The sequence below is a fragment of the Musca domestica genome, unplaced genomic scaffold, assembly GCF_030504385.1.
Source record: "Musca domestica strain aabys unplaced genomic scaffold, Musca_domestica.polishedcontigs.V.1.1 26, whole genome shotgun sequence".
Taxonomy (NCBI): domain Eukaryota; kingdom Metazoa; phylum Arthropoda; class Insecta; order Diptera; family Muscidae; genus Musca; species Musca domestica.
Window position 1 is genome coordinate 9527583 of NW_026712283.1, and position 27210 is coordinate 9554792.

Genomic DNA, 27210 nt, shown 5'->3' on the forward strand with positions numbered 1-27210 from the left:
TAAGAGAGTTTAAATGAAGGGACATTAATAAATAAATACCAAAATATTAAAATTTATTTCAAAAATATTTTTAATAAAAATGTATTATTAAAAATAATTATTCTTAAAATTTATTAAAATTAAAATTTATAAAATAAATTTATTCCAAAAATATTTTAAATATTTATTCATTATAAAAAATATTTATTTATTTAAAAAAAAAAACCCAAAAAAAAAATAAAAATCTTATGAAAAATTCTTAAAAAAACCTTAACCCCAACCACGCTTCCATACTTTAGTATGAGCTTCGTTTGGCCGCCTCGGATAATTTGAAGGAAAACTATACCACCGTTATTATTCACGTCAAAGATGTCAACGACAATCCACCGGTGTTTGAGAGACCAACTTATCGCACCCAAATTACCGAAGAAGATGATCGAAATCTGCCCAAACGTGTTTTACAGGTTACTAACAATTTTAAGCTTAAAAAACAGTTTTGAGTTTTTTTCTCGTTTTTTTTTTAACTTCATCTTTGAAAACATTTTGAAAAGTAGTTTGCTGAAAATTGAGTGCATGAAAAAATTATTGGAAAGAAATTTTTTTGAGTTGAATTGAGTTTTTTCTTTAAATTAAATACCATTGTTGGCACTGCTATTTGCTGCTTTATTTTTTCCCCACCACATTAGTGTACAGTGGAACCTTTCATAAAAATTTCGTATTATTATTGGTTTAATACACAATCGAAGCAGAGTTTTTCTCTTCCTCTAGCACAGTTTTCATATGAAAAATCATGTGTTTTATGATTTTGTTATTTTTTGAGACGTTCCACTGTATTCAAAAAGTGCAGTTTGTATAATGTATTTATACAATATTTTAAATATTTACCATTCTGCCATCCACGCTTTTTTTATCCTTTTTTTTAAGTATTAATATACAGGGTGAAACAAAATGGGAAAATACAAATATCGGAAATTATTTGTTTTTTTTTTTGAATCCATGGAAGTCCAAAATTTAAAAAAAATACACGATATTTTTTAATTGAATAAAAATGTCTTCAAAAATCTCAGTCAAAATTAATAGTTCGATGTATCCAAAAAATCATTAAAATTCAATACTAAAACAAAAAATAAATTACAACAAATATAAATTCTCCAAAGTATTGAAAACTTCAATAATTATTTATCTTTCCTCCGACAGAGGTTAAAAAAATATTTGTTAAACCTCAATCATGTTTATACAGGGTGAGATAAGAAAACTGCAACAAAGCCTAACGCCATAATTTTTATATTTTTTTTCTTAAATTTTATTGAATGCGAGCATAAAATGTCGGAAATAGCATCAAATTTTAGAATAAGTTTAGATTTGTTCGAATTATGGCCTTCAAACGCCCAATGAAACCGTCACACGCTGCCCGAAGGTTGCTCCGCAGTATTTTGACCCATTTCCGGCAAAGCTCTTGCTTGCGGCGGCTAAGGTGATCGACACTTTGGTATTTTTAGTGCCAACTTTTCTTTCTAAAATACTCCAGACACAAAAATCCAATGGTCATTGCGCGCTGTAAATGAAGCGAGGAACTTCATTTTGTAACCATTCTTGGGTGGCGCGGGCTGAGTGCGATGGTGCTGAGTCCTAATGGAATGTCCAAGGTCTGCGACCAAAATGTTTGCGTGCCCAAGGCTTTAATACACCCTCCAGAATATTTTCGCGATAATATTCGGCATTTATTCTAATGCCAGCAGTCTGAAGTTGGTTGCAGTTTTTTCATCTCACCCTGTACATCTAAAATCAACAAGCTCCAAGAAATCTTAGGGGGGGGGGAGTAAATTGGGTCAAGAGGGCTCCTGCGTCTAATCGCTTGAGGGTTAAATTTTCTTCTAATATAATCCTAGTATTGTTATTAATAATATTGCCAAAGACCTAAAATGTAAGGATTCCAAAAATATTTAATCTGAAAATAAATAAAAAAATCGAACAGACCCCTATTTTGGTTTCAGGTATAATATATTTGACCCAAATAATCCTCATGTTGTTATCAGTAACATTGTCGAAGCAGCTTAGCCTCCAAATAATCAACGACTATTTTTCTTTAAGTCTTTAAAACCAGTCCTTCAGAAATATTCTTTAAACAATAAAAGTTTATAGTCCTTAGAGATGGTCCTTAAAAATATTCGAAAAAATATTCCACGATTATTGGCTTGAAAATCTATTTTTATAATCTTCTGGACTTTCCCTTCATCAAATCATCGGAAAAATTTAATGTTGTGGTTCAGTCACTGACCATTTTTAAAAATCTTCAGCTTAGCCTTGAAATAAACAACAATTACTTTTATGTCAGTCTTTAAAATATTTAAAAAATTCCACTTATATAGGCTTGGTAGTCCTTCAGAAATATTATTGAAAAAATAAAAGTTTATTTTCCCTAGAAATAGTCTTTAAGAAAATATTCGGAAAAAATAATCCACTATTATTTCCTTGAAAAAATATATTCTTTGAATAATCAATGTTTATAGTCCTTAGAGGAAGTCCTTAAAAATATTCAAAGATTATTGCCTTGAAAAATATTTTTTAAAAAAATTACGGTAGAAGCTCTCATATCTCTTCAAAAAAATATGCTATGAAAAATATTCTTTGAATAATCAGTGTTTATATCCCTAGTTGTTCTTGCAAAACATTTTCTTCGGACAGATAGTGCTTAAAAATATTCAGGAAAACACGATTATTGCCTTAAAAAAATCTTTAAAAATTTAAGATAATATCTCTCATGGCTTTTCAAAAAACATTATTTGGAATAAATCCACGATTTTAACCTTGATAAACTTTAAAAAAATTGTACAAAAAATTAATATTTATTTTTCTGATTGTCTTCTAAGTTCACGATTGTAGCTTTCAAGGTCCTTGTAAAAATATCATTTTGAAAAATTCCGGATTTCCGCCTTAAATATCTCCCGCACTTTCTCGGAAAACCCTGTTTGTAATAAATATATATGCAACGTAATAGCATTTCAAATTTATTTCACAGTTGTTTCTTTTTTTATTTTATTTTATACTTTCAGTTGGTATTATATGAAAAAAGAGAAAAGAAATTTTCCCATTTTGTTTGTATATGAAATGACAATATGTCAATCATGTCATGTCTATGGCTTGGTTGGCATCAGTTTTATTTCACTGATGGTTAAAAATTGCAACAACAACTGCAAAACCAAACAAGGATTTCATTTTGTTGGTTATGTTTTTTTTTTTATTGTCATTTTAAATACTTGATGAAATTTAACACTTGTTTGTGTATTTCAAATATTTATATAATGGGGTGACATACACACAATCTACACATCGCGGTCGAGTAGATATATCAACAATATTGATTGGAAAACAAAAAATGTGGATTGATTTTGTTTCATTTTTTTTTCTTTTTTTCATTTTAATGCTGCCACATGAAATCACATAAAATACTACTTGTTTATACATTGGCATAAATTCATTTCAAACGTAACAAAATATTGTAAATTTTATTATATTCCTCAAACTCACAAACACACATATACACATATGTATATACATCGATGTGATTGTGTAAAATAAACCCCTTTTTCCGTGGAATCATTCCTTTTCATTGTAATATAAAATATTTTTGATGAAAAAATATTTACCATTATGGCCTGATGCCGCATAATTTATATTCATTTGGATTTTGATAGCAAAGCTGAAATAAAATATTTTTATTATATCATTTTGGTGAAATACTTATATACATAAATTGGTTACATTAATATGTTATGATATGAACTGATTGAATTGTTTACACACATAAATATAACAAAAATTCAACCGGGTATTTTAAAAATGGTGAGACTAAATTTTTAAAAATATAATAAAGAAAACAGAATATGAAAGTAATATACAGACAATTTTTTATTCAATTAATTTTTAATTAAATTTTTTAATGTAATCAAGAATTATTTTAAATAAATAAAAATTACAAATAAAAAATACTTAATTTAAAAAATAATATTTTTTGTACTACAACTAACTCAAAAAAACTAACTAACTAACTCAAAAAAAGTGAAAAAGACTAGTGACCATTCCCTTCACCGCCCTATATTTAAAAATATTTAATGAATTTTTCATTACATGGATAATTAAAATTATTAATAGAATAATATATTGAAAATAAAAAATAGTAAATTAAGAAAAAGATAAATAAAATTTAATAAATAAATAAATAATTAATAAAAGATTATAAAAAAGAAATACTAAAAATTAACGATAAAAATCCGCCGCCCTACATTTTAAAATATATAATGCATTTTTTGTTACACGGCTAGTTAAAATTATTAATTAAATAAAAATATTAGAATTCAAAGAAATCAATTAAATTTAATAAATAAATAGTTAATAAAAATATAAAAAGTAAATACTAAAAAAAAAACAATAATATAAAAATAATATATAAATAACATTAATAACCCAATAATAAATAAAACATAATTAATAAGAGATAACAATAAACAATATTTATTATAAATGATAATAATAATAATAATAATAATAATAATAATAATAATAATAATAATAATAATAATAATAATAATAATAATAATAATAATAATAAAAAAATTAAAATTTAATAAAAAAAATATTAAATTTTATTAAATAAATAAATATTTTTAAAGTAAATATTAAAAAGATAACAGTATAAAGTTACATATAAAAAATATTAATAACCAAATAATAAATAAATAAATAAAACATAATTTATTATAAATGATAAAAAAAATCATAATAAAACGTTACATTGAAATAAAAAATAATAAATTTCAAAAAAAAAAATTAAATTTTATAAATTTAATAAAAAATATTTTTTTTTTTTATAAAATTGTATAACGTAAATTTTCTTTTTCAATTTTTTACACGGATTATTAAATTAATAACAAAAAAAATAAAATGTCAGAAAAACAATTTAATTTAATAAATAAATTTTTAACAAAAACTGTATAAAAAGTAAATATAAAAAAATAATAACTTAATAATAAATAAAGCACAGTTAATAACAGATAACATAAAAAATAATGTACGATAAATCATAAAAAAATTATAATAATAACAATAAAATATTAAATTAACTTACTTATTTTTTTAAATTTTTTATTTCACGGATAATTAAAATTATAAATTAAAAAAAAAATACTGAAATTAAAAAAAATGGAAACTAAATACTAAAAAAATAATAAATAAAATATAATAATAATATATAATAAATAATAAATAAAACATAATTATTAACAGATAACATAAAAAATTATTTATTATAAATGATAATAAAAATAAATTGAGAATTAAGTAAAAAATATACAATTTCAAAAAATAATAAATTTTAATGAATTAATAATTAGTAAAAAATTAAAAAAATGTAAATATTAAAAACAAAATAATAATATTAATTATAATATAATAATAATAGTAATTATAATATAATAATAATAATAATAATAATAATAATAATAATAATAATAATAATAATAATAATAATAATAATAATAATAATAATAATAATAATAATAATAATAATAATAGTAATAATAATAATTAATAACAGATAACATAAAAAATTATTTATTATAAATGATAATAAAAATAAATTGAGAATTAAGTAAAAAATATATAATTTTAAAAAATAGTAAATTTTAATGAATTAATAATTAGTAAAAAATTATAAAATGTAAATATTAAAAACAAAATAATAATAATAATAATAATAATAATAATAATAATAATAATAATAATAATAATAAAATAATAATAATAATAGTAATAATAATTATAATAATAATAATAATAATATTATTATTATTATTAATAATAATAACAATAATAATAGGTAAAAAGAGGAATAACCTAATAATGAGTAAAACATAATTAATAAAAAATTGTTAATAATAATAATAATAATAATAATAATAATAATAATAATAATAATAATAATAATAATAATAATAATAATAATAATAATAATAATAATAATAATAATAATAATAATAATAATAATAATAATAATATAAAATTAAAATTAAAAAGTAAATATTAAAAATTTAATAATATAAACAAATTTTCTGTAATAACCTAATAATAAATAAAACATAATTATTATTAATATTAAAAATAATTTATTATAAATAATAAATAAAATTTTGTTATTACAATTATAATAAAATAAATGAAAAACATGTTAAAAAATACTGAATTTCAAAAAAAATAAATAAATATTAAAAAAGAAATTGCGTATAAAAAATAAATAATAAATAATATGTAAAAACATAATTAATAACAGATAATATAAAAAACTATTTATTATTAATAAATAAAAAAAATATAATAATAATAAATAAATGAAAATATTATATGTCATAAATAATTGATGGAATCTAGACAATGTTTTAAATATCATTTTATTTTTCCATAAATAAATAAAAAATATAATAATAATAAAATATAAATGAAAATATTCTATGTCATAAATAACAATTTGAATCTAGACAATGTTTTAAGGATCATTTTATTATTCCAGTATTTATAAATAAATCCGTGTATAAAGTTTTTTTTTTTTTTTTTTGCATTATTTGTTCATTATATCCATTTGTTTTATGTTTTAATTTTTAAGGAATTCATCTTATCATTTACTATACATCAATACAATACATACAATAAACAGCTTAAAAAATTGTATAAATAGTAAATGAAAATTATTCGAATTAATAAATATTTGTAATGAAAGTTATATAAAAAGCTATAATTAAAGTAAATTGTTTAGGCACATTTTCTTAATATTTTTTTGTCATTATTTTTTTTTTTATTTCATTTTACCATAGTTTGTATAAACGCCCATTTTATCCACAATGATATTTTTTATATCATTTTATAAATTATTATTTTATTTTAATATTTTTAAGTTTATTTCATTTTACCATACCATTTTACCTATAATGATATTTTTTATTTATATATTATTTTCTTAATTATTTAAAAATTCTTAATTTAAAGCTATTATTTTACATTTATTTTTTTTCATATTATTTTTTTAATTTTCTTTATGGAATTCAACCCAACACCAATTTTTGATTTCATTCAACTCCCCGTTCCCAAAAAAAGTACGAACTAAAATTGGTCGCCTCGGACAGTTTAAATGAAAATGCCACCACAATTGTTATCAATGTGCGAGATGTTAATGATTTGCCTCCGGTTTTCCCTCAGACACTGTATGAACGTACATTGGACGAGGAAATGAAGGCACCGTTTACAATAATGCAGGTCGGGGTTCAATTACTTTTTTTTTCATTTTTTTATTCATATTTTATTTTTCCATGATTTTTTTTTCATCTGCAATTAATTTTTCATTTCCATTTCAACAACAACCACAACAATATCACGTATTATTACTTTCATTGTCATGATAGAATTTTTTTAACACAATGTAATTAATACTGTATTAAAACCAAACAACAACAACAGCAACAAAGTTGTATGAAAAAGCATATTTATTGATCTGACTGCAACAATATATAATAATAATAATTATAACAATTGGTTCGGGGGAAAAATAAAATTTATTAAAATTTATATATAGTATGGTTGTAATATTAATATTGGTTAGTTGGTGTGTATGGCATGGCAAGGATTGTTGTTTGTGCAGAGGCTTAATGTATATGGTAATATGTGTAATTTACAGAGAAAAATGTGATTTAAGTTTTGAAGGTTATGAGATGGATATAGTGGTGAATCTTCAGGGCATATGTTTAACCGCCAGAAAAAAACCGATGATTTTTTCTCTGCCCTTCTTTGGAAAACTATTTGTACTACTTTAACTAAAAAATTACTACAAAATTTATAAATTTTATTTTATAAAAAATTTATATTTTATAAAAAATTTATTTGGAAAATCCAAACTAGTCCTACACCTTTTTTTAAACCGATCAATGGCATTAAAATCATTCCAAATCACCTAATAATTTTGATTCAAAATCCAATTTTAGTGTTCGAAGCCCCAAATTGTTCATCACCGATGTCTAAAATATGTATGCGGTTTCGGTACCAAATACTTTATAACAAAACTGATTCCTGGAACTGATACATTGCAGGATTCCAAATGCCTACATTTTATTACGTCTAAAAAATTGAATAAAAAATTCTTAAACAATCAGCAATGTTAAAAAGATTCAAGATTTAAAAAAAAAAATAAAATTCAAAATTCATGATTTGAAAATATTTTTTTTTTTTGTTTGTTTAAATCATCAAAATCCACAATTTGGAAATATTTTTACTAAAATTTATGATTTTGATTTTTTTTTTTAAATCCACGATTTTGAAAATGTCCACGATTTGAAAATATTTTTATATACGTTTTCGACCTCACAATGTATATATATTCTTAATCAGCATAAAACTCTATGTCGATTTAGCGATGTCCGTCCGTCTATCCGTCTATCTATATTCATAAAATTTTACTCAAATGTGTACTATGTCTGCAGGACTTTCGGTATTGAAAATGGGTCATGTAGGTTTCAAATATAGTGTTTAAAGTTCGCAATGGGTAGTATAGTCTACGATAGAAAATTGTCTGTTCAAACTTGGTATTTGAAATTCGCAATAGATACTACAGCCTATGACAGAACTTTTTTGGTGCAGATCCACGTCTTCGTATAGCCCCCATATACCTCTCGATATTCGGTACTTTGATGATTTTAGCGACATTATTCACGGGAATTGTTTCAAATTTGGTGTTAGAAGTTCGTAATGGGTACTACAGCCTATGACAAACATTTTTGTATGCCGGTCCATGTCTTCGTATAGCCCCCATATAACGATACCTCCCGATATTCGGTAGTTTGATGATTTTAGCGACATTATTCACCGGAAGTGTTTCAAATTCGATATTTAAAGTTCGTAATAGATTCTACGGCCTAAGGCAGAAAATTGTCTGTGCAGGTCAACGTCTTCGTATAGCCCCAATATAACGGTACCTCCCTATATTCGATATTTTGATGATTTTAGCTATATTATTGACCGACTTTTTTTTTCAAATTTCGCATTTGAATATTGTAATGGCTTATGACAAAAGTTGTCGGTGCAGATCCACGTCGTCGTATAGAACCTTATATAACGGCTACATTCGTTATTTGTAAAATTGTACAGCATTCTTAACGGATTTTAGTTTTGTGAAAATTGCCAATTTCGTTCCAAATGGTGTAGGGTATTCAAAGTTCGTCCCGGCCGAGCATACAGCTTTTTTACTTGTTTCGACTGATATTGGTCATTTAGAGAACAATTAACCTGAAATAGGTTGAAAATATATTAGAGCTATATCCAAATCTGAACCAATCTTGATAAATTTTGACAGAGGTATATCTGGACGGTATCTGATACTTGGTACCAAATATAATTCTTGCAAAGTGCATATTACTAATTTGAGGAATTTAAATACCAAATCGGCTGCTACATATATATTGGAGCTAAAGCTATTTCTGAACAGATTTTAACCAAATTTGACGTACTTTTTTCTAGACTGAATTCGGTCGCATGTGCCAAAATTCAGGCCATTTGGACGGATATTGGCCATTTAGTGCACAATAACCCCAAAATCGGTTGACGATATATATGAAAGTTATAATTAAATTTGAACCGATTCTCACCAATTTCAATAGAGTCCGTTCTTGGGACAAACTAATATTATTTGGAAAATTTCATGTCATTCGGATAATAAATGCGACCTGCATTTTGTTCACAGAATACATTGCTAGACGGACGTACAGACATGCAAAAATGGATTCAGAAGGTGATTTTTTGAAGATCCTTAAAAGTAACTAGAGGTCTGTCTCGCTTCCTTCTCCACGTTACAAACAAATGCACAAAGACATAATACCCTTACCGCATAAATCAGGAATTTTTTTTTTTGTGGGTGGGCTTTTATTCTGACCCTAACGTTACCCCATGCAAAATATTATGAGGATCACACAATAATTGCGACCTGTATATAATACCTCAACTCATAGTGTGGGGGGTGTATGCGGTATGAATATTTTATGTGAGTTCAAAAGTCATAATTTAATATATCCATGTAGACCTCAAAATCTCTGCAAGTACTCCTCGGAACTTCAAAAAGTACAACAAAATTTACAAATAATTGTTTTCGTTAATTTACAACAATTTTTAAAATAATAAATATTGAAAACATATTACAATTTATGTGCTGCCATAAAGCCATCACGTTAACAACAATCCTTGACAATTAAATTAATAATAAATAGATATGTATGTGTATATTTGTATATATAGGAAATAATATAACGAAAAAAAAAAAAAAAACAATAAACAATATAAAAAATGCATTCATAAAGTATTAAGCACGTTTGTGGGTGTTCTGGTGATTGTGGATTAATATGAAATTAATACAAAGTAGAATATTAAAAAAAAAAAACATAAAATAATAAAAATAATAACTATGATTTTTAACCATCACATCAATGGCATTGTGAATGAAACATAAGAATTCATTAAAACAAAAACGTATAACACTCATACAAACAAAACATGCGGGAATAGTGGCGGAAAAAATATATCCATTAATATATTAATGGTTAACAAAAACAATGAAGGAATAAATTTAATTTTGATTATTATTATTATTTTTCTTTGAAAATTCCCAGAATGCAGATATTACTGGAAGCCAAAATTTCATGAATAAGATATTGGGAAAATGGAAATGGTATTAAATTTCACGATTGAAGCGTCGGGATTTATGTTAATTTTCAGATAATAATTTAATATAAACCCATACAGGGTGGGATAAAGAAAAAAAAAACTGCAACCAATTTCAGATGAAAAAACTGCAACCAAATTTAGACTGCTGTCATTTCTAAGCCACTTGTCCGATAGCTCTTAAAATTATTCCAGTGACAGCTCATTATATTGCTTACAAGCGTACAAAAACATTTTGGTGAAAACTTTCCAGAAAAAAGGTTATTCGTGATGGAATTCAAGCGTGATAGTGTGATCTCTTTACACTTGGCTGGAAAACCACAAGTGGCTATCTTTAGAGTATTCCAGCATTTAAATGTGAATAAATCTTCTGTGTCTCGTACCATCGCTTGTTACCGTGTTATTGGTAGCGTAGCCCGACGTCAAGGAAGTGGACGGACGAAAACAGCAGCGTCAGCAGAAATGGTTCGAAATGTAAAGAAAACGACTTGATCGAAACCGGCGTTGCAGTGACCAAAAAATGGCTCGTGAGCTGAACATATCGCAATATTCCATTCGCCAAATTTTGAAAAATGAACTCGGGGTAAAGTCATTGAAATTCCAAAAAGTGCAAGAATTTACACCGCAACAGCAACAAAATAGACTCAAAAGAGCCAAAGAGTTGCTTCGCTTGGCCGAAAGTGGTGAACTGCCGAATTTTGTTTTCTCCGAATAGAAAACATTCGTTGTCCAGCAGTTTGTAAACAAACAAAATGATCGGATTTTTACTTGCAAACGAAAAACGCGAAAATATTATGGAGGGTGTATTAAAGCCTTGGGCTTGCAAACATTTTGGCCGCAGACCTTGGACATTCCAACAGAACTCAGCACCATCGCACTCAGCACGCGCCACCTAACAAAATGTTACAAAATTAGGTTCCTCGCTTCAATTCTAGCGCACAATGGCCACAAGAATCTCCGGATTCCAATCCGTTGCACTATTGTGTTTGAAATATTTTGAAAATCAAGGTTGGCACTAAAAAATACCAAAGTGTCGATCATCTCAAGCAAGCGCTTTGTCGGGAATGGGCCGAAATATCGCAGGGCAACATTCGGGCAGCGGGTGACGGTTTCATTGGCCGTTTGAAGGCTATAATTCGTGCCAAAGATGAACAATTCGAACAAATCTAACCTGTTTCTAAAATTTGATGCAGTTTCCGGTATATTTTGCTTTTCGTTAATAAAATTTAAAAAAAATGTAAAAGTTATGGCCCTTGACTTTGTTGCAGTTTTTTTTATCTCACACTGTATTTAAATTAAGTTAACAAAAACAATCAAGGAATAAATTTCATTTTGATTATAATTTTTATATTTCTTTTGAAATTCTAAGAATATTATTATTACTCGAAGCCAAAATTTTATGAATATGATGTAGGGAAAAAGAAATGGAATTAAATTTCATAAATGTTCAATACTCAGTAAAAATGGAGGATTTCACATTTGCATTAATTTTCTGATAATATAATATGAAGCCATACCTTAGAACTAAAGCCATACTTAAATTTTAATTTAAGGTTTTATAAAGATTTCTACTGCTCCCGAGCGGATAGCGAGTGTCAGATTATTTTTTTTTTCCTAAAAAATTGTGAATTAAACATTTAATTTTTCTAATAAAAACGAAATAATATATTTATTTAATGTCCAAACGCCACATAAATTCCAATTGACAAGCCATTTATTATTGAGTAATCATTAAATGAAATATATTAATTAAATGTACAATATATTTATGCTTTGTTTTGTTGTTTTTTTTTTTTTCAACTACACAATACTACCTATTAAAGTATTATTTATATAGTTATATAATACATCAAATGCAAAAAAAACGAACACCAGCAATTGGCAGTCATGCTCACTGCCTGTTTAATTTAATAATGTTTATAGAAAAGTGTTAATTGTAACCACACGCATATAAATATTTTATTTTCACACACACACATGCAACCATAGAAAAAACTTTTAATTACCTCACTATAACCTTCTAAATGAAATAAATGATTGGCTATTTATATTTATTAAAATATAAGTAAAAAAAAAGAAAAACAGAAAAATAAATATAAATCACTATGCAATCAATTGACTTTAACAAAACACGCACACACACACGCAGGCACAAACACTCATACACAATAAATGACATTGAACAGTATTAAATTTAAATAAAAAATAATTAAATTAGCCATTCAGACTACTACTTCAGTTATGCAAGTGTGTGTGGTAACTTGAAATGAGAAACAGCTGAAGTGTGGTTAGCATTTTATTACTGTTGTGTTTTTTTCATTTCAATATCTACAAAATAATTTTTTTTTAAAATTTATTCTTCTTGGATGGAGCTTTTTATATCTTTAATATGTGAAGCGTTTCACTTGTATATCTAGAATCTCGGCAAATGAAACCAAATCTCTCACTTTGTAGATTTTATAGTCCTTAAAACACTTGGAAAGCCACAGTACATTTTTGATAGTCCTTTTGACCGAACAAACAAATTTCTGGGAGTTAAAAATAATGTTAAGGAACGCCGAAATATTCTATTAATTTTTTTACTTATACTGATTTTTTAAAATGCGGTTTATTTAATGAAACAAATTTCAGAATGTTTTTTTTTTTTATAGTTTGTCCCTTTTATTCGAGTCATTTTAGTCCTAAAGTAGCTTGCAGTCTTCGCGTGACATATTTTGTGGCAAATCATAAAGGGATTCTAGATCCGTAATCGTATGCCACAGTCGTTTTTCCTTATGCCTATTCATGATGCCAAGTAGCTTTCGTACTCTCACTTTAAGTTTATCGGATTTTATCCATCAGTTTTTTTTCTAGAATTTTAGAATTTCTTTGTAAAATATTTTATATTTCTAACTCAATTCTATTAATGCCTTTTGGGATATTTTTTTTACTTTTCTTGCGTGACGAGCTAAAAAATCTTCAAAAAATAAAAATAAATAAAATAAAAAATAAATAAATAAAAAGTATATCGGCTTGCTAACAGATATATACCCACAGATTTTTTTTGGTCGTACCAAAGCGATCAGAACTACGTTTCTCATCCTTTAACTAAGCATATTGTATAGATCTCGACAATATTTTTACATTTTTTGAAAATTAAAATTATTTTAAATTTTAACCCTATGTTGGCCTAGGAGGATCACGCTAAAATTCGAGAGGAATAATGAAATGAACCAAATTGAAGAGAATTGGATGCTCGTTTCTTATTTTATGAGTATTAAAAATATTTACCCGTTATGAGAATGGTACAATAAGAAGTAATCCAATCCATCCCATATTCATACAGGATATAGACTTGGTAGACATATTCTGTTATGCCAAATTTGAAGATAATCGAATTATTCCTTAACATTTCATTATCGTTGTGGCTATTCAAAATGTTGACCGTCTGTGGGATAGTTTCTAAAAGTGATCCGATGTACACCATCTTCACCAGATATTGTGCTAGCGGAAATATTTGGATGAGAAAATCGAAATCTTATTTTGAATTCCATGAGGTTATTATGAGGTGAACTTTATGGGTTTACAAAATGTGTACCCATTGTGTGGTAGGTACCAGATCAAGTGGTCCGGTCCATCCATCTTCATACAATATCTAGAGTTAGTAGAAATATTGGGATATATAAAATTTTTGGATCCCGAAAGCTTATCAACTATTCTTGTAAAAAAGATAACGGAACTTCCTAATGTTTTATCACTTTCAAGGAATCGATCAAAAAATATTTCGGCCTAATGTCAATGCTTTCATGATCCTAGCCATATTTTTCTTCAACCTATTCCCATAAAATGTTCCCCTGTCTTATGGCTACATAGGGTATACAGGGTTGCCCATATTCGACGGACCCATCTGGCAACGCTATAACTTTTGACAGAGATGTCACATCGCTTAATGACATACCGCGTTTGAAGCGTCAGATTTTTACCATGAACCAATACACGCCACGCGAGCGCTCTGAAATAGTTGAAATTTACATTCAACAGAAGAAGTCAATTGTGAAAACTCAACGTGCTTTTAAAACATTTAAAAATGTGAGAAGTGCGCCTTCTAAGAACACCATTAAGCGAAGAGGCCATAAAAAGTAATCGCTGCCGTACGAGCCAGTGTTGAGAGGTCCCCAAGAACATCCCTAAAACGCCGTTCTCAGCAGTTGGGAATGGCTCGGTCCACTTTACAACGGATTATTTACATTGATTTGCATTTGTTCCCATACAAAATTCAATTGACGCAAAGAATCTTGCCTGCGGACAAGCCTCGTCGATTGGAATGGGCTCAAAGAGTCATCGAAATGGCCGAAGATGACGAGCAATTTTGGAACAAAATTATCATGTCCGATGAAGCCCATTTCACATTGAATGGGACCGTAAATAAGCATAATTGCCGTTTTTTACGTTAACAAGCCAAGGGCCGTAGAAGAGATCAAGGACAACATTCGTGAAGAAATAGCCGCTATTCCGGCCGAAATGTTGGCAAAAACGATGGGAAATGCAGCAAAAAGGGCACAATACGTCATCAACGCCAGAGGCGGCCATTTGAGAGATATCATATTCAAAAATTGATGTAAACAAATCTACTTGGAACAAATTAAATGATTAACATTGCCAACCGCCAAATTTTTATTTTTTTCTTTGATTTAAAAAAAAAAAAATGAGTCCGTCGAATATGGGCAACCCTGTATAATGATAAACTTTACCTCATCTCTTTGGATAAAATTTGTTTCAAGACATTAGAAGTCGATCGAGTCATGTTCGCATATCTGTACTTTTTTCCGGCTGAGGAGCACTCTAAAATCCTGTGGCAAATTTGCCCATTTTTTTCCAGTGTGACAGTAATGTCTTAAAAAAATTCGAATTTAAGCCCAGGATTGAAATACCTTAATTTGGCGCCCACACGCAAAAAAATATAAGCCTCTCTAACATATGTCCCAAACATATTTTGCAGCAAACAAATATATGTTTGCAAACATTCCCAAACATAACATATGTTTGGGTGCTGCAAACAAATTATGTTTGGGTCCAAACATAATTAATGTTTGGGTCCAAACATAATTAATGTTTGGGTCCAAACATATTTTTTGTTCGGGTGCAAACATAATTTATGTTTGGGTCCAAACATAATATATATTGGGGTGCAAACATAAATTTATGATTGGGTCCATTTGTATACTTACTGCAGATATAATTCAACCATAATGCAAACTAGTTTTAAAATTAATTTTTGATATTCACATTTTATTTAACATAAAAGAAATTCATACATATTATAATATATAATATAAAATTAATTGTAATAATTAATATAATATTAATATCAGTAATAAAAAAATGTTAAAAATAATAATATTAAAATAAAAATTCTAATTATAAAAATATTAAAGAAAATAAATAATTTATAATGAAACATAGTTTTTTATTTTCTTTAATATTTTTATAATTAGAATTTTTATTTTAATATTATTATTTTTAACAATTTTTTATTACAGATATTAATATTATATTAATTATTACAATTTTTATTATGCTTAAAATTATTCTTATGTTTCTAATATTAATTTATTATGTTTTAATTTTTATAAATAATATATTGTTGTTATTGATAAAATAAATTAAACATTTGTTAATAAGTTTATAATTTATATCGTGCCAGTTTTCATAAAATTTTTATTTTATATTAATTTTTTAATTTATTATTATTAATATTATTCTTAATATTTGTTATTATTTTTATTTATTAATTTATTATTTTTCCTTTTATTACAATCACTATTTTTTCAATAAGGTAAAATACTTACAATCTGTTAGGGTTTTCTTTTAGACATTCGTCAATAAGGGCCTTCGAAATATTCACCCTATCTTTATTTTGCAGGCGTTTTTCGGCAATAAAAATTCTCCATATTTTGTTGACAGCCGGAATTGACTTGATGGACTCTATGTCAGTCTTTAAAGTTGAAATAACATTTGTTTTTGGGGTAAGATCCCCAAAACCACCTACGGATTCACACTCCGATAGAGTGCCACTAACTGTCGATGCTGATGCCACTGATCGAACGGAGTCTAAATGAAAATTAAATATATTATTTAAAAAAAGAAATATATTATTTAAAAAAAGAAAAAAATATTAACAGCCTGTTTCTTTATTTTGAAACGAAATTTTTTTTGTTCCGACATAAAGAAACAGGCTGTAAATCCAGTGTACTTACCTCCAAATTGCAACTCAATATGAAAAGTAGGTGTTGACATATATTGATGAATTACTTTTTCAAACTGGTCTTCTTTAATGGTTGCACCAAACACTAAGGCTGTTATTTTTCTTGAGGGTTCAATTTTTAACTCTAATTTGGCTGCTTTTATAAAGCTTTGTAGATTTAAAGGCTCCGGCGCTTCGACAAATAATTTGTCTTCCCCCAAAACAGTTGGTATCAACATTTATTACAACACTTGTGACACGACGCGAAGGCACAAAACAAATAAAAAGAATAAAAAAAGAACACAACCAGAATGCCAACATGAGACACGCGCAAATGTTACGCTCTTTTGTTCTCATCAAGCAAATCGGTGTGTATGCGAAAAACGCATGTATGTATGTATGCATGAACATTAGTAAGAAGCAACGTCTCAGCAACAAAAAAACATCCAAACAGCTCTTTGTGTGTTGTTGTTGGCATTTTTTGGTGCATGGACAATAGAAAAGAAATAAACGTCTCAGCAACAGTTTCCATCCCTCTTGCCGCGCACACACCACACATAGTTACAGCAGCGATCGGCAGTGTTTGCTTGGTGAGAGCAAAAGAGCGTAACATTGGCGCGTGTCTCAAGTTGAGACACTCATCAACGCAAAAACAGACTTCTCACCCTCCTGTCTTCTTTTAAGTCACCTATAACACCAATTCAAAAGTAATCGAGAGCTCTGTTGTTTAGCTCTTTGAAAAAAATCCTCTCCGCACCCATAAAAAAATATGTTCTAACATATAAAATATGTTGGTACCCAACAAATAAAATTGAGTTATGTTACAAAATGTTGCAAACAAATATTTGTTTGCACCGAAACAAATTATGTTTGCATCCAAAAATATATTTGTTTGCAGCCAGTCCCAAACAAATATATGTTTGGATCCAAACATATTTCTAACATATATTTTTCTGCGTGCAATTATTGTTATTCATACATAGAGAAAAAAATTGTATAGCATCAGCCTTATGGCCGGTTGGTTTGTATTCTCAAAATCAGTGGAGGAAATAAGAATTTTGAGCTAACTTATTTTTTTATATTCTCGACCCTATGGTTATATATGGTGTGTTTCATTTGATACGGTTAAGCTGTGGTTCATCTCTTTGAATGAAATGAGTTTCAAGAAATTCTATAAAAAGTTGCTTATTATTAAGGCCTTCTATTACATTTTAGAGTTCCACAAAAATATTGTCAATTCATTACAGTAGATACTAAGTTTTAATACTTGAATTTTAATCGCTTTATTTTGATCAAAATTTATTTTAGTTACTAATTGCATGTATTTTAAACTTTTACTAATTTATTTATTTAATATTCATTTCATGCATGTGGTTTTAATTTGCTTGTTGCATGGTTTGTTTTTAATCTTTTCTATATTTTTATAATATTTTTTCTTTACTTTTTAAACCCATAATTAATAAAAAATATATTTCTAATATTTCCAATTCTATTTTTCCCTTTCTTTTTGAAATAAACTGCCTTGGAACCGCTGCTATAGGTCACTGCCACCGATGGTGATAAAGATCGTCCACAAAATATTGTCTACTTCTTGACCGGTCAAGGTATTGATCCTGACAATCCAGCCAATTCCAAATTCGATATCAATCGTACAACTGGTGAAATCTTTGTACTGAAGGTAAGTTCTAAAAAAAATTTTTTTGATTTTTTAAGTAGTTCCCTGAAGATGATTGGAGATAGCAATCGAAATATGGGAAAATAAAAATAACATATAAATCAGAACTTCGTCTGTATTATTTAAATAAGTCTGTAGCCGAAAAATTCCAAAATTACATTTTTGAATTTAATTAAATAATTTTTAGCGGGAGAGGAATGAAATTTTCATAGTATATAGGTCTGACAATCCAAGTGAAAATATTTCAAATTAAGGGTCTTTTAATATAAAAAAAATCTTACAAAATTTACAACATAAGGTCTTTCAATTTAATTTTTTTTAATGACTTGGGATCTGTCAGTTCAAAAAAAAAAAAAAAAAAACATCTAGAGATCCAACATACCTTGATTCCATCTAAAAAAAATAATGATTTAAGGTCTTCCGACTCCTAATTTATTTGTTAACCCACAAAAATGAAAACAATTCTTCAAGCTGTAAGAGGTCTCGCAAAAATGCTCTTAGGAAATGCACGTGTTAAGCCATGCAAATCCTTCAAAATATTCAAAGAAAAATCTGCGATAATGAGTGTGTAAATCTTGATTGATTGACCAAAAATACTATTAAACAAGTAAAAAAGCTGTAAATTCGGCCAGGCCGAACTTTGAATACCCTCCACCATTTGAAACGAATTTGGCAATTTTCAAATAAATAAAATCAGTTAAACATTCCTTTAAAATCTTAAAAATACCCAATGTAGCCGTTGTATTAGGGTCTATACGACGACGTGGACCTGCATAGGCAACTTCTGTCATCAGCCATTCAAATGCGAAATTTAAAAAAAATCGGTGAATAACGTAGCTAGAATCATCAAAATACCCAATATCGGGAGGTACTGATGTATGGGGCTATACCAAAACGTAGAACTCCACAAACTATTTTCTGTCATAGGCTATAGTATTCATTACGAATTTCAAATGCCAAATTTGAAACAATTCCGGTGAATAATGTCGCTTAAATCATTAAAATGCAAAATACCGGGAGGTACTGATGTATGGGGGCTATACCAAAATGTGAACCTGCACAGACAGTTTTCTGTCATAGACTGTAGTATCCATTACGAACTTCAAATACCAAATTTGAAACAATTCCGTTGAATAATGTCGTTAAATTCAATAAAATACCGAATATAGCGAAGTACCATTATATGGGGGCTTTACGTAGACAGTGACCTACATAGCGAATTTTCTATCATAGGCTGTAGTATCCTTTAAGAACTTTAAGTACCAACTTTAAAACCATTCCGGTGAATAATGTCGCTAAAATCATCAAAATACCGAATATATGGAGTTACTATTATATGAGGGCTACACCAAAACGTGGACCTGCACAGACAATTTTCTGTCATAGGCTGTAGTGTCCATTACGAACTTCAAATACCAAATTTGAATCAATTCCGGTGGATAATGTCGGCAAAATCATCAAGATACCAAATATCGGGAGGTACCGTTATATGAAGGCTATACCACAACGTGAACCTACATTGCCCATTTTCAATACCAAAAGTCCTGTAGACATAATATACATACGAGTAAAATTTTACCGTCCTACTTCATTTCCTTCGAAAGGTAGAGTGATTTCCATAGCCGCACAGACGGACGGACATCGCTAAATCGGCATAGAATTTTATGCTGATAAAGAATATATATACTTTGTGGGGTCTAAAGTCTATATTTCGAGGTGTTACAAACGGAATGATAAACTTAATATCCCCTCATACAATGCTGGAGGGTATAAAAAACCACGATTGTAGATCTAAAATTCCTCGGAAATATATTTTTTTAATAATTTTACGATTAAAGGTCTTATCGCCTCTGAAAGAAGATAAATGTTATGAATTAAGGAATTTGTAGGAAAATATTCAGGAAATGTAATTACATTTAAAAAAATTTCTTTTGACATTTTTGAAAAAAAAAAAAAATAATAATTGGTCTTTCAAGTTAAATTTGCCATACCCGTTTTCGGAAATCATCTCAATATTCTGTGTAAAGTTTATAATTGCATTTGCATTTACATGGATTTTTATGCTTTTGGTTTAAAGCAATTTGATGCCACCAACACGACCCACCCAAAGAAATCCACCCAAACACACACACACACACTTAACCACACATGCATCCATTAATCCCGTCAAAAGAAGATTTAAGTAGAAAAAATTACAGATGGTTATGCGGTCCAGTGATGCCACTTAAACAGCATTTCTTTTCTTTTTTTTGTAACATTTATAAAAACGAAATAATTGCTGGTTTAATAATGAAAAATGACTTATAATTTTTTTTTTGTAACATTTCGTGTTTTTTTTTTCCGTCGTCATCATGTAAATATGATGAATTTCACGCGTAAATTCATTCACACGCACACAGACATACTTATATCCTCACTCACTTGCTCACTTATGCCTTATTACGAAGAGGGAATTAAGCCGAAAACTATGACAACAACGGCAACAACTGCAATAAATAATAATTGTTGAAATTGACAATTACAGAACCGAACAATAACTTATACAATAGCAACAGCAACAACAACAACAATGCATTGGAAAACATAACTTCACTCAATATTCTGGCCACACAAATGTAGGCTTATTACATGATAAGCCTATGACAAGCCTTAAGGTATGCAATAATTGTTGTCTACAAACATATATATATATATATATATATATATATATATATATATATATATGCGTTGTAAAGTGTTTGTGTGTGTGTGGAAAATGTAATTTATTTTCACTACAATCCCTGCACACACACACACACAGAAAACTTTGTGGTATGGTAAATAGCGACAAATTCCCAAAATTGTTATGGCTTTCATTACCAGGGGAGGCAAATGTCAGTCGTAAGCCGTCATAATTTTGCAGTGCGCTTCTTGTTGCGAGTTATAATTGAGGTTATCTTTGGTAATTGTGATTACCAAAGGCTACTGGAAATTGTTTTTATTTAAAGAAATTTTACGAATTTAACAATATCGTTATATTCAGGGTGAGATGAAAAAATGCATCAACGTCAAACGTCGTGATTTTTACTTTAAAAAAAAAAAAAAAATATTGAATAAAAGCAAAAAATGTCGGAAATAACATCAAATATTAGAATAAGTTTAGATTTGTTCGAAATGGTCACCTTTGACACAAATTATGGCCTTCAAATGGTCAATGAAAACGTCACACGCTGCCTGAATGTTGATCTGCGGTATTTTGACCCATTCCCGGCGAGGCGTTTGATTGAGGTGATCGACACTTTTTATTTTTTAGTGCCAACCTTGCTTTCCAAAATACTCCAGACACAATGGTCCAACAGATTGGTATAAGGAGATTTTGCTGCCCATTGTGTGATGAAAATAAAGCGAGGAACCTCATTTTGTAACCATTATTGGTTACTGAGTGCGATGGTGCTGGGTTCTGTTGGAATGACCAAAGTCTGCGGCCAAAATGTTTGCGTGCCCAAGGCCTTAATACACATTATTTTCGCGATAATATTCTGTATTTATTCTGATGCCATGGTCGGCTGATATGGCGGTCCACACCATCGCCATGGCCGGCTATTGAGTTTCGGTAGCCAACCGAAGGTGCACAACGAACGTTTTCTCATCGGAGAAAACCATATTCGGCAGTTCACCACTTTCGGCAAAGCGAAGCAACTCTTTAGCTCTTTTGAGTCTATTTTCTTTCTGTTGCGGTATAAGTTTTTGCACATTTTGGAATTTTAATGGTTTTACCCCGAGCTCATTTTTCAATATTTGCCGAAATGAATATTGCGATATGTTCAGATCACGAGCCATTCTTCGCCCAATGCAACGCGGGTTTCGATCAAGTCGCTTCTTTACTTCTCGAACCTTTTTTGCTGGAATGCTGGAATAGTTTTTACAGCTGTCGGAAATGACAGCAGTCTGAGGTTGGTTGTGGTTTTTTCATCTCACCCTGTATTTGTAATTTAATTTTTAAAGAGAGAACATTTCATTGCATATTTTAGAGTATGATATAACATACAATTGTAATACGCACTTTCAAAACCACCTCCAAATATCCAGGCTACGCATGAACAGCGACACTAATACAAAATTTCAGATTTCAAGCACTACATGTTCACCCAATACCAAATTGTACCAAAAATAGTATTTTTCGTGCATTTCGAAGCCATTTTCAAAGCCACCTCCTCATTAAAAAAAAACTACCACCAACTGGGACCTCAATACAAAATTTTAAAATTCCAGCTTTAATTCGTTCGCCTTTTTCTGTTTAGCACCTGTTTCAAATTTAATACCATTTGGTACATTTCGAACGCTTATTGCTTATTTCCAAAACCAGCTTTATCTCTCAAATTTACTTCCCAAATGTAGTTGTCATACCAAAATTTAAGTTTTAAGCTCTATCCGTTCACATAATATCAAGTGATACCATTTTGGAAGTTTAACCTTAAAGTTCGAATTTCCAAAAACCCTTTGGTACAGCTTCAATATATCAGCGACTTTCATTTCAAATTGCAGAAATTTAGCTCCTTCTGTTTGTCCAATACAATGTATTGAATGTTTAGTACGTTTCATATCCTTTTAGAACGTGTTCGGAAAATCCCAGCATTATTTCATGTTTACGCACAATGACCGACCCTCGTGCAAATTTTCAAGGTTTTAGTTGCAGCAGTTGATTTCAGCCAGGCATTTATTTCTCTACTCTTTTATGATGCCCTATCTGTATGCAATGCAAAATAAATGCATTCATCGATCCATTAATATATTTCCCAGAAAGCGCCATCTATCGAAATTGGGCAATTATGGAATAGACGTGGAAATGCAAATTAAAAAGGCATACTTTCGGGCGGAAATTTTACAAATGTTTCAAAATATTGCGTACTCCAGACCCATTATAAGAACACTACATATCAAAATTGAACTATTATCGGAATGGAGTTTAAAAAATAATTTAAAATGAAAAATAAAATAAAAATATTTAAAAGATTTAAAAAGGATATCTATATGACTTTTGAAATACATATATTTTATAATTTCAATTAAATTTATTATTAAAATTTAATGTAGTTAATATCAACTAAAATTGTCATGCCAATTGTTATGCAAAAAAAATCCATTCATCTAAATTATATGCACCCCAAAAGTATGCACTACAAAGTTTGCAATTTAAAATAACACTTTCACTCATCATAATCACTGACAGTCACTTGGTGTATTATCAACTTCGTTTTCCCTTTTCCATTGTTTAACTTTTTGCTCCAACTGAAATACATGATAGCAAATAAAAAAAAAAACGTAATAGATTTACACACTGCTCACAAAAAGCCAAGTGTCAAATACAATAACGAGAAACAAAACTTTCTAACCACCAACACTACCACCACAACGACTTGTATAAAAATGTTGAATTTTATTCACTTCCATAAATGGAAAATATTGTCATAAAACTATTTCCAATGTACACACGGAGAGTTTTTCACACTTTTTTTGTGGGAAAAAATGTTGGAAGTAGTTTTTTTCTTTTCAAAAAGACAAGGAATTGTAGGAGGAGTTAGGGTGTATGGAAAAATTCTGGGAATAAAGCTAGTTTGAAGATAATATTTCCTGTAATTTCTGTTTCTTAGATTTTTTTTTTTTTTTTGCATTTCTGAAATCCAATGTAACGAAATTCAATACCATGAAATATAAAAACACCAAAGTGCATTTTCATGTTAAGTTGAGAAGAATAAGACACACAAAATATTGACATTTTAGCTTCCGTTTCGTAGTTGGGGTAGGATGAGGTATAAGCCATGGTGTGGTGATTTAATGATGAAGAATATGTATTTAAGATCTTCGAAATGGAAAAAGGGGAGGAAAACAACTATCTGACCCATATACAAAAAAAAAAAAAAAAAAACAAATGAGCTCAATTCTTTCCTTTAATGAGCGCAATACTCCCCATAATCACAATTTAATCAGTGAGTAAAAAAAAAATTGGTAGAATATAAATACGCGACTCTCTTCCAGACTATGAATCTACTCTCCTCTTGGATACTGAGGAGTAATCCAAATAAAGGCAGATTTAAGAGCATACTTTTGGGAGGAAATCAACATATATTTTAAAACATATCTACAATTATGGCAGTAGAAGCCCTCGAAAAAATATTTTAAGGGTGGGAATGAAATCCAAAATATTCAAAAAGTGCAGAGGCACTATAACTTATAAAGTCTCTCTTTATAAAAATATATATTAATATATAAAAAATATATTGAATATTCTGACGCTTTAAGAGGAGGCACCAGAAGGAGTAGAACCTATATATCCCATCTTTCACCAGACCATGGGTTAATAAAAATATTGTGATGTGTGAAGTATGAAGACAACCGGATGTTTATTTTGGATTTTATAATCATTTTGGTTATTCAAAACTTTGACCCTTTGCGGGGGAGGTACCAGAAGAAATTGTCCAATCTCTACCATCTTTAAACAAGACCTTGTGTTGGTAAAAATATTTAGATGTGCCGAGTTTGGATGGAATCGGATGTTAATTTCGCGATTCACGGATATTCAAAATTTTAACCCTATGTGGGGGAGGTACCGGAACGAGTGGACCGATATGTTTCATCTTCACACCAGACCTTAGGTTAATACAAATATTGTGATGCGTGAAATGTGGAGATAATCACATTTTGTACCACCCTTTGTTGTGGAGGTATTTGATTTTGATTTTTTTTTTTTAATGTCGACCTTTTGTGGGTGGTTACAAGAAGGAGCGAAATCTTTGTCCATCCTCGAACTGGATGTAAGTTTGACAAAAATATTAGGATTTACCTATTCGGATACTCCCTTCGAGAGTTATCGTGTGCACCAGCCAGCCAAACAGACGGACGTACGGACATCGCTAGATCAACACCAAATGTCCCGAAACGGATTTGGTCCAAAGAGACTTCGTTTCTAAAGTCGATATTTCGATGAGGCTCGTTTTGGCCGTATCAAATGATATATAACTTCTCTAGCTTCGAGTTGGAGTTAGGGTCATTTTAGACTTTAACTTTTTCTTTGAAAAATCTTGTTTGTAGTTTTTAAGCAATCTTTGTTGAAAGTCCTTAGAATTCTTAAAAAATACGCTTTGGAATCCACGTTTATAGTCACGTGAGTTATTCAAAAATCTTCCTTAAAAAGTCATTGTGTTAATACCCGTAGGGGTTTTTAAAAGTCAAGGATAAAAATTGCCTAAGCTTTTTTAAAAATATTTTGTAGAACATAATTTGTAAGTCTCCGATAGAGTTTTGAGCACATGATGTTCGAAACAAAGCAAATCCACGCTTGGAGCCTTTAGGGTTCTAAAGAATTTCCATATGTCTAAAAAGTCAACTTTTGGAGCTCAATGGCCCCGCATTACTATAACTATACTTAAAAAATTTAAAATCAGCAACTTGTCGGATTTTGAAAAATATTCTTAAACATTTCAAATGTAAAGCCAATTTAAGAAATTAATTATGAAGTCACCGTTTTTTTTTTCTTTAAAATCTTTTGTTTTATGAAATAACATTACTTTTCTAAACAATTTTTGAATGAAACTATTAATTTTTGTTAAATCTACAACATTTTCACCAATAAATCAAGTAAATCCCTATGGTTTTCTATACCTGTACCACAACATGAAAACGTACTTTTACATGTCATCACTTTATTTAAAACCCATATAGATATGTCATCATAACACAAACGACACACACACTATATGTTTGTATACATGTAAATGCTCACATCTAATAGCCCGTACTTAATACATGAAGGAGATACTCATCAATTTACAGCATCATCCAATACATGAAATGCCTATAAATATGCAATATTTATTCATTTTTTCCAGGGTGGTTTATTACGAAACAAAACAAAATGCCTCTCTAAATTGTGTGCTCCACTCCGCATGACATGCTCACTAAAAGCCTTTTTAAATGCATTTATAAAATGATAAAAATGTATAGCCATTAGTTGTTGGACCGAGAATTAATGACATGCCCGTGCATGTATATTTTATATAGAATCTCTAGGTGGTATTAGTATTTAAAATGGCTAGGCCATAAACTTATTGCCCAGAAAAACTCATGTGCAAAATGCTCATGCACACATACATTCGTCGGTCCATCCCCACAAAAACCACTCTCTACAATATGTCATTCCTTTTAAATGCTAATTTCGTGAGCTAAATATAAATGTTTTAGTTTAATTAGCCGAGAACGAAAAAAAAAATTAAATTTTGGAAACCAAAAACTGCAGGATGCACATAAAGGGATAACATGCATTGCCACACACTCGTTGCCAGAACAATGAATTACCAATATTGCAGTCAGTTATGTGGTCAGGGAGATATGGCATCGCATAATATATGTGTGTGGACAATATTTTGTAATAACCCCATAAAATCGTGTCTCTCTCTCTCCTTTAGTTCTGCCTCTATCCTTTGGGGAAAATTTGTGTGGACACCTCCCCAAAAGACTCATCAGACAATTTTAATGTTGGAAATTAAATAAAAATTCTGGGAAGTGCCATTGTAGAGTCTGCCATGCTGTTCAAATGTATTGTATAAAAATA

General features: G+C 29.0%; 1 protein-coding gene across 3 annotated transcripts in view; it reads left to right on the top strand.

Moving 5' to 3' along the window:
• Positions 1–27210, top strand: part of LOC101889387 (neural-cadherin) — a 348725-nt gene that overhangs the window by 269957 nt on the left and 51558 nt on the right. For 2 of the 3 annotated variants that reach the window (XM_059123980.1, XM_059123981.1), the window contains exons 13-14: positions 7123–7281; positions 18489–18626. In XM_059123980.1, coding sequence (XP_058979963.1) covers positions 7123–7281; positions 18489–18626 — 297 coding nt within the window. Of the gene's footprint in view, positions 1–278; positions 444–7122; positions 7282–18488; positions 18627–27210 lie in introns of all 3 variants that reach the window. The other variant, XM_059123979.1, reaches the window with a different exon arrangement.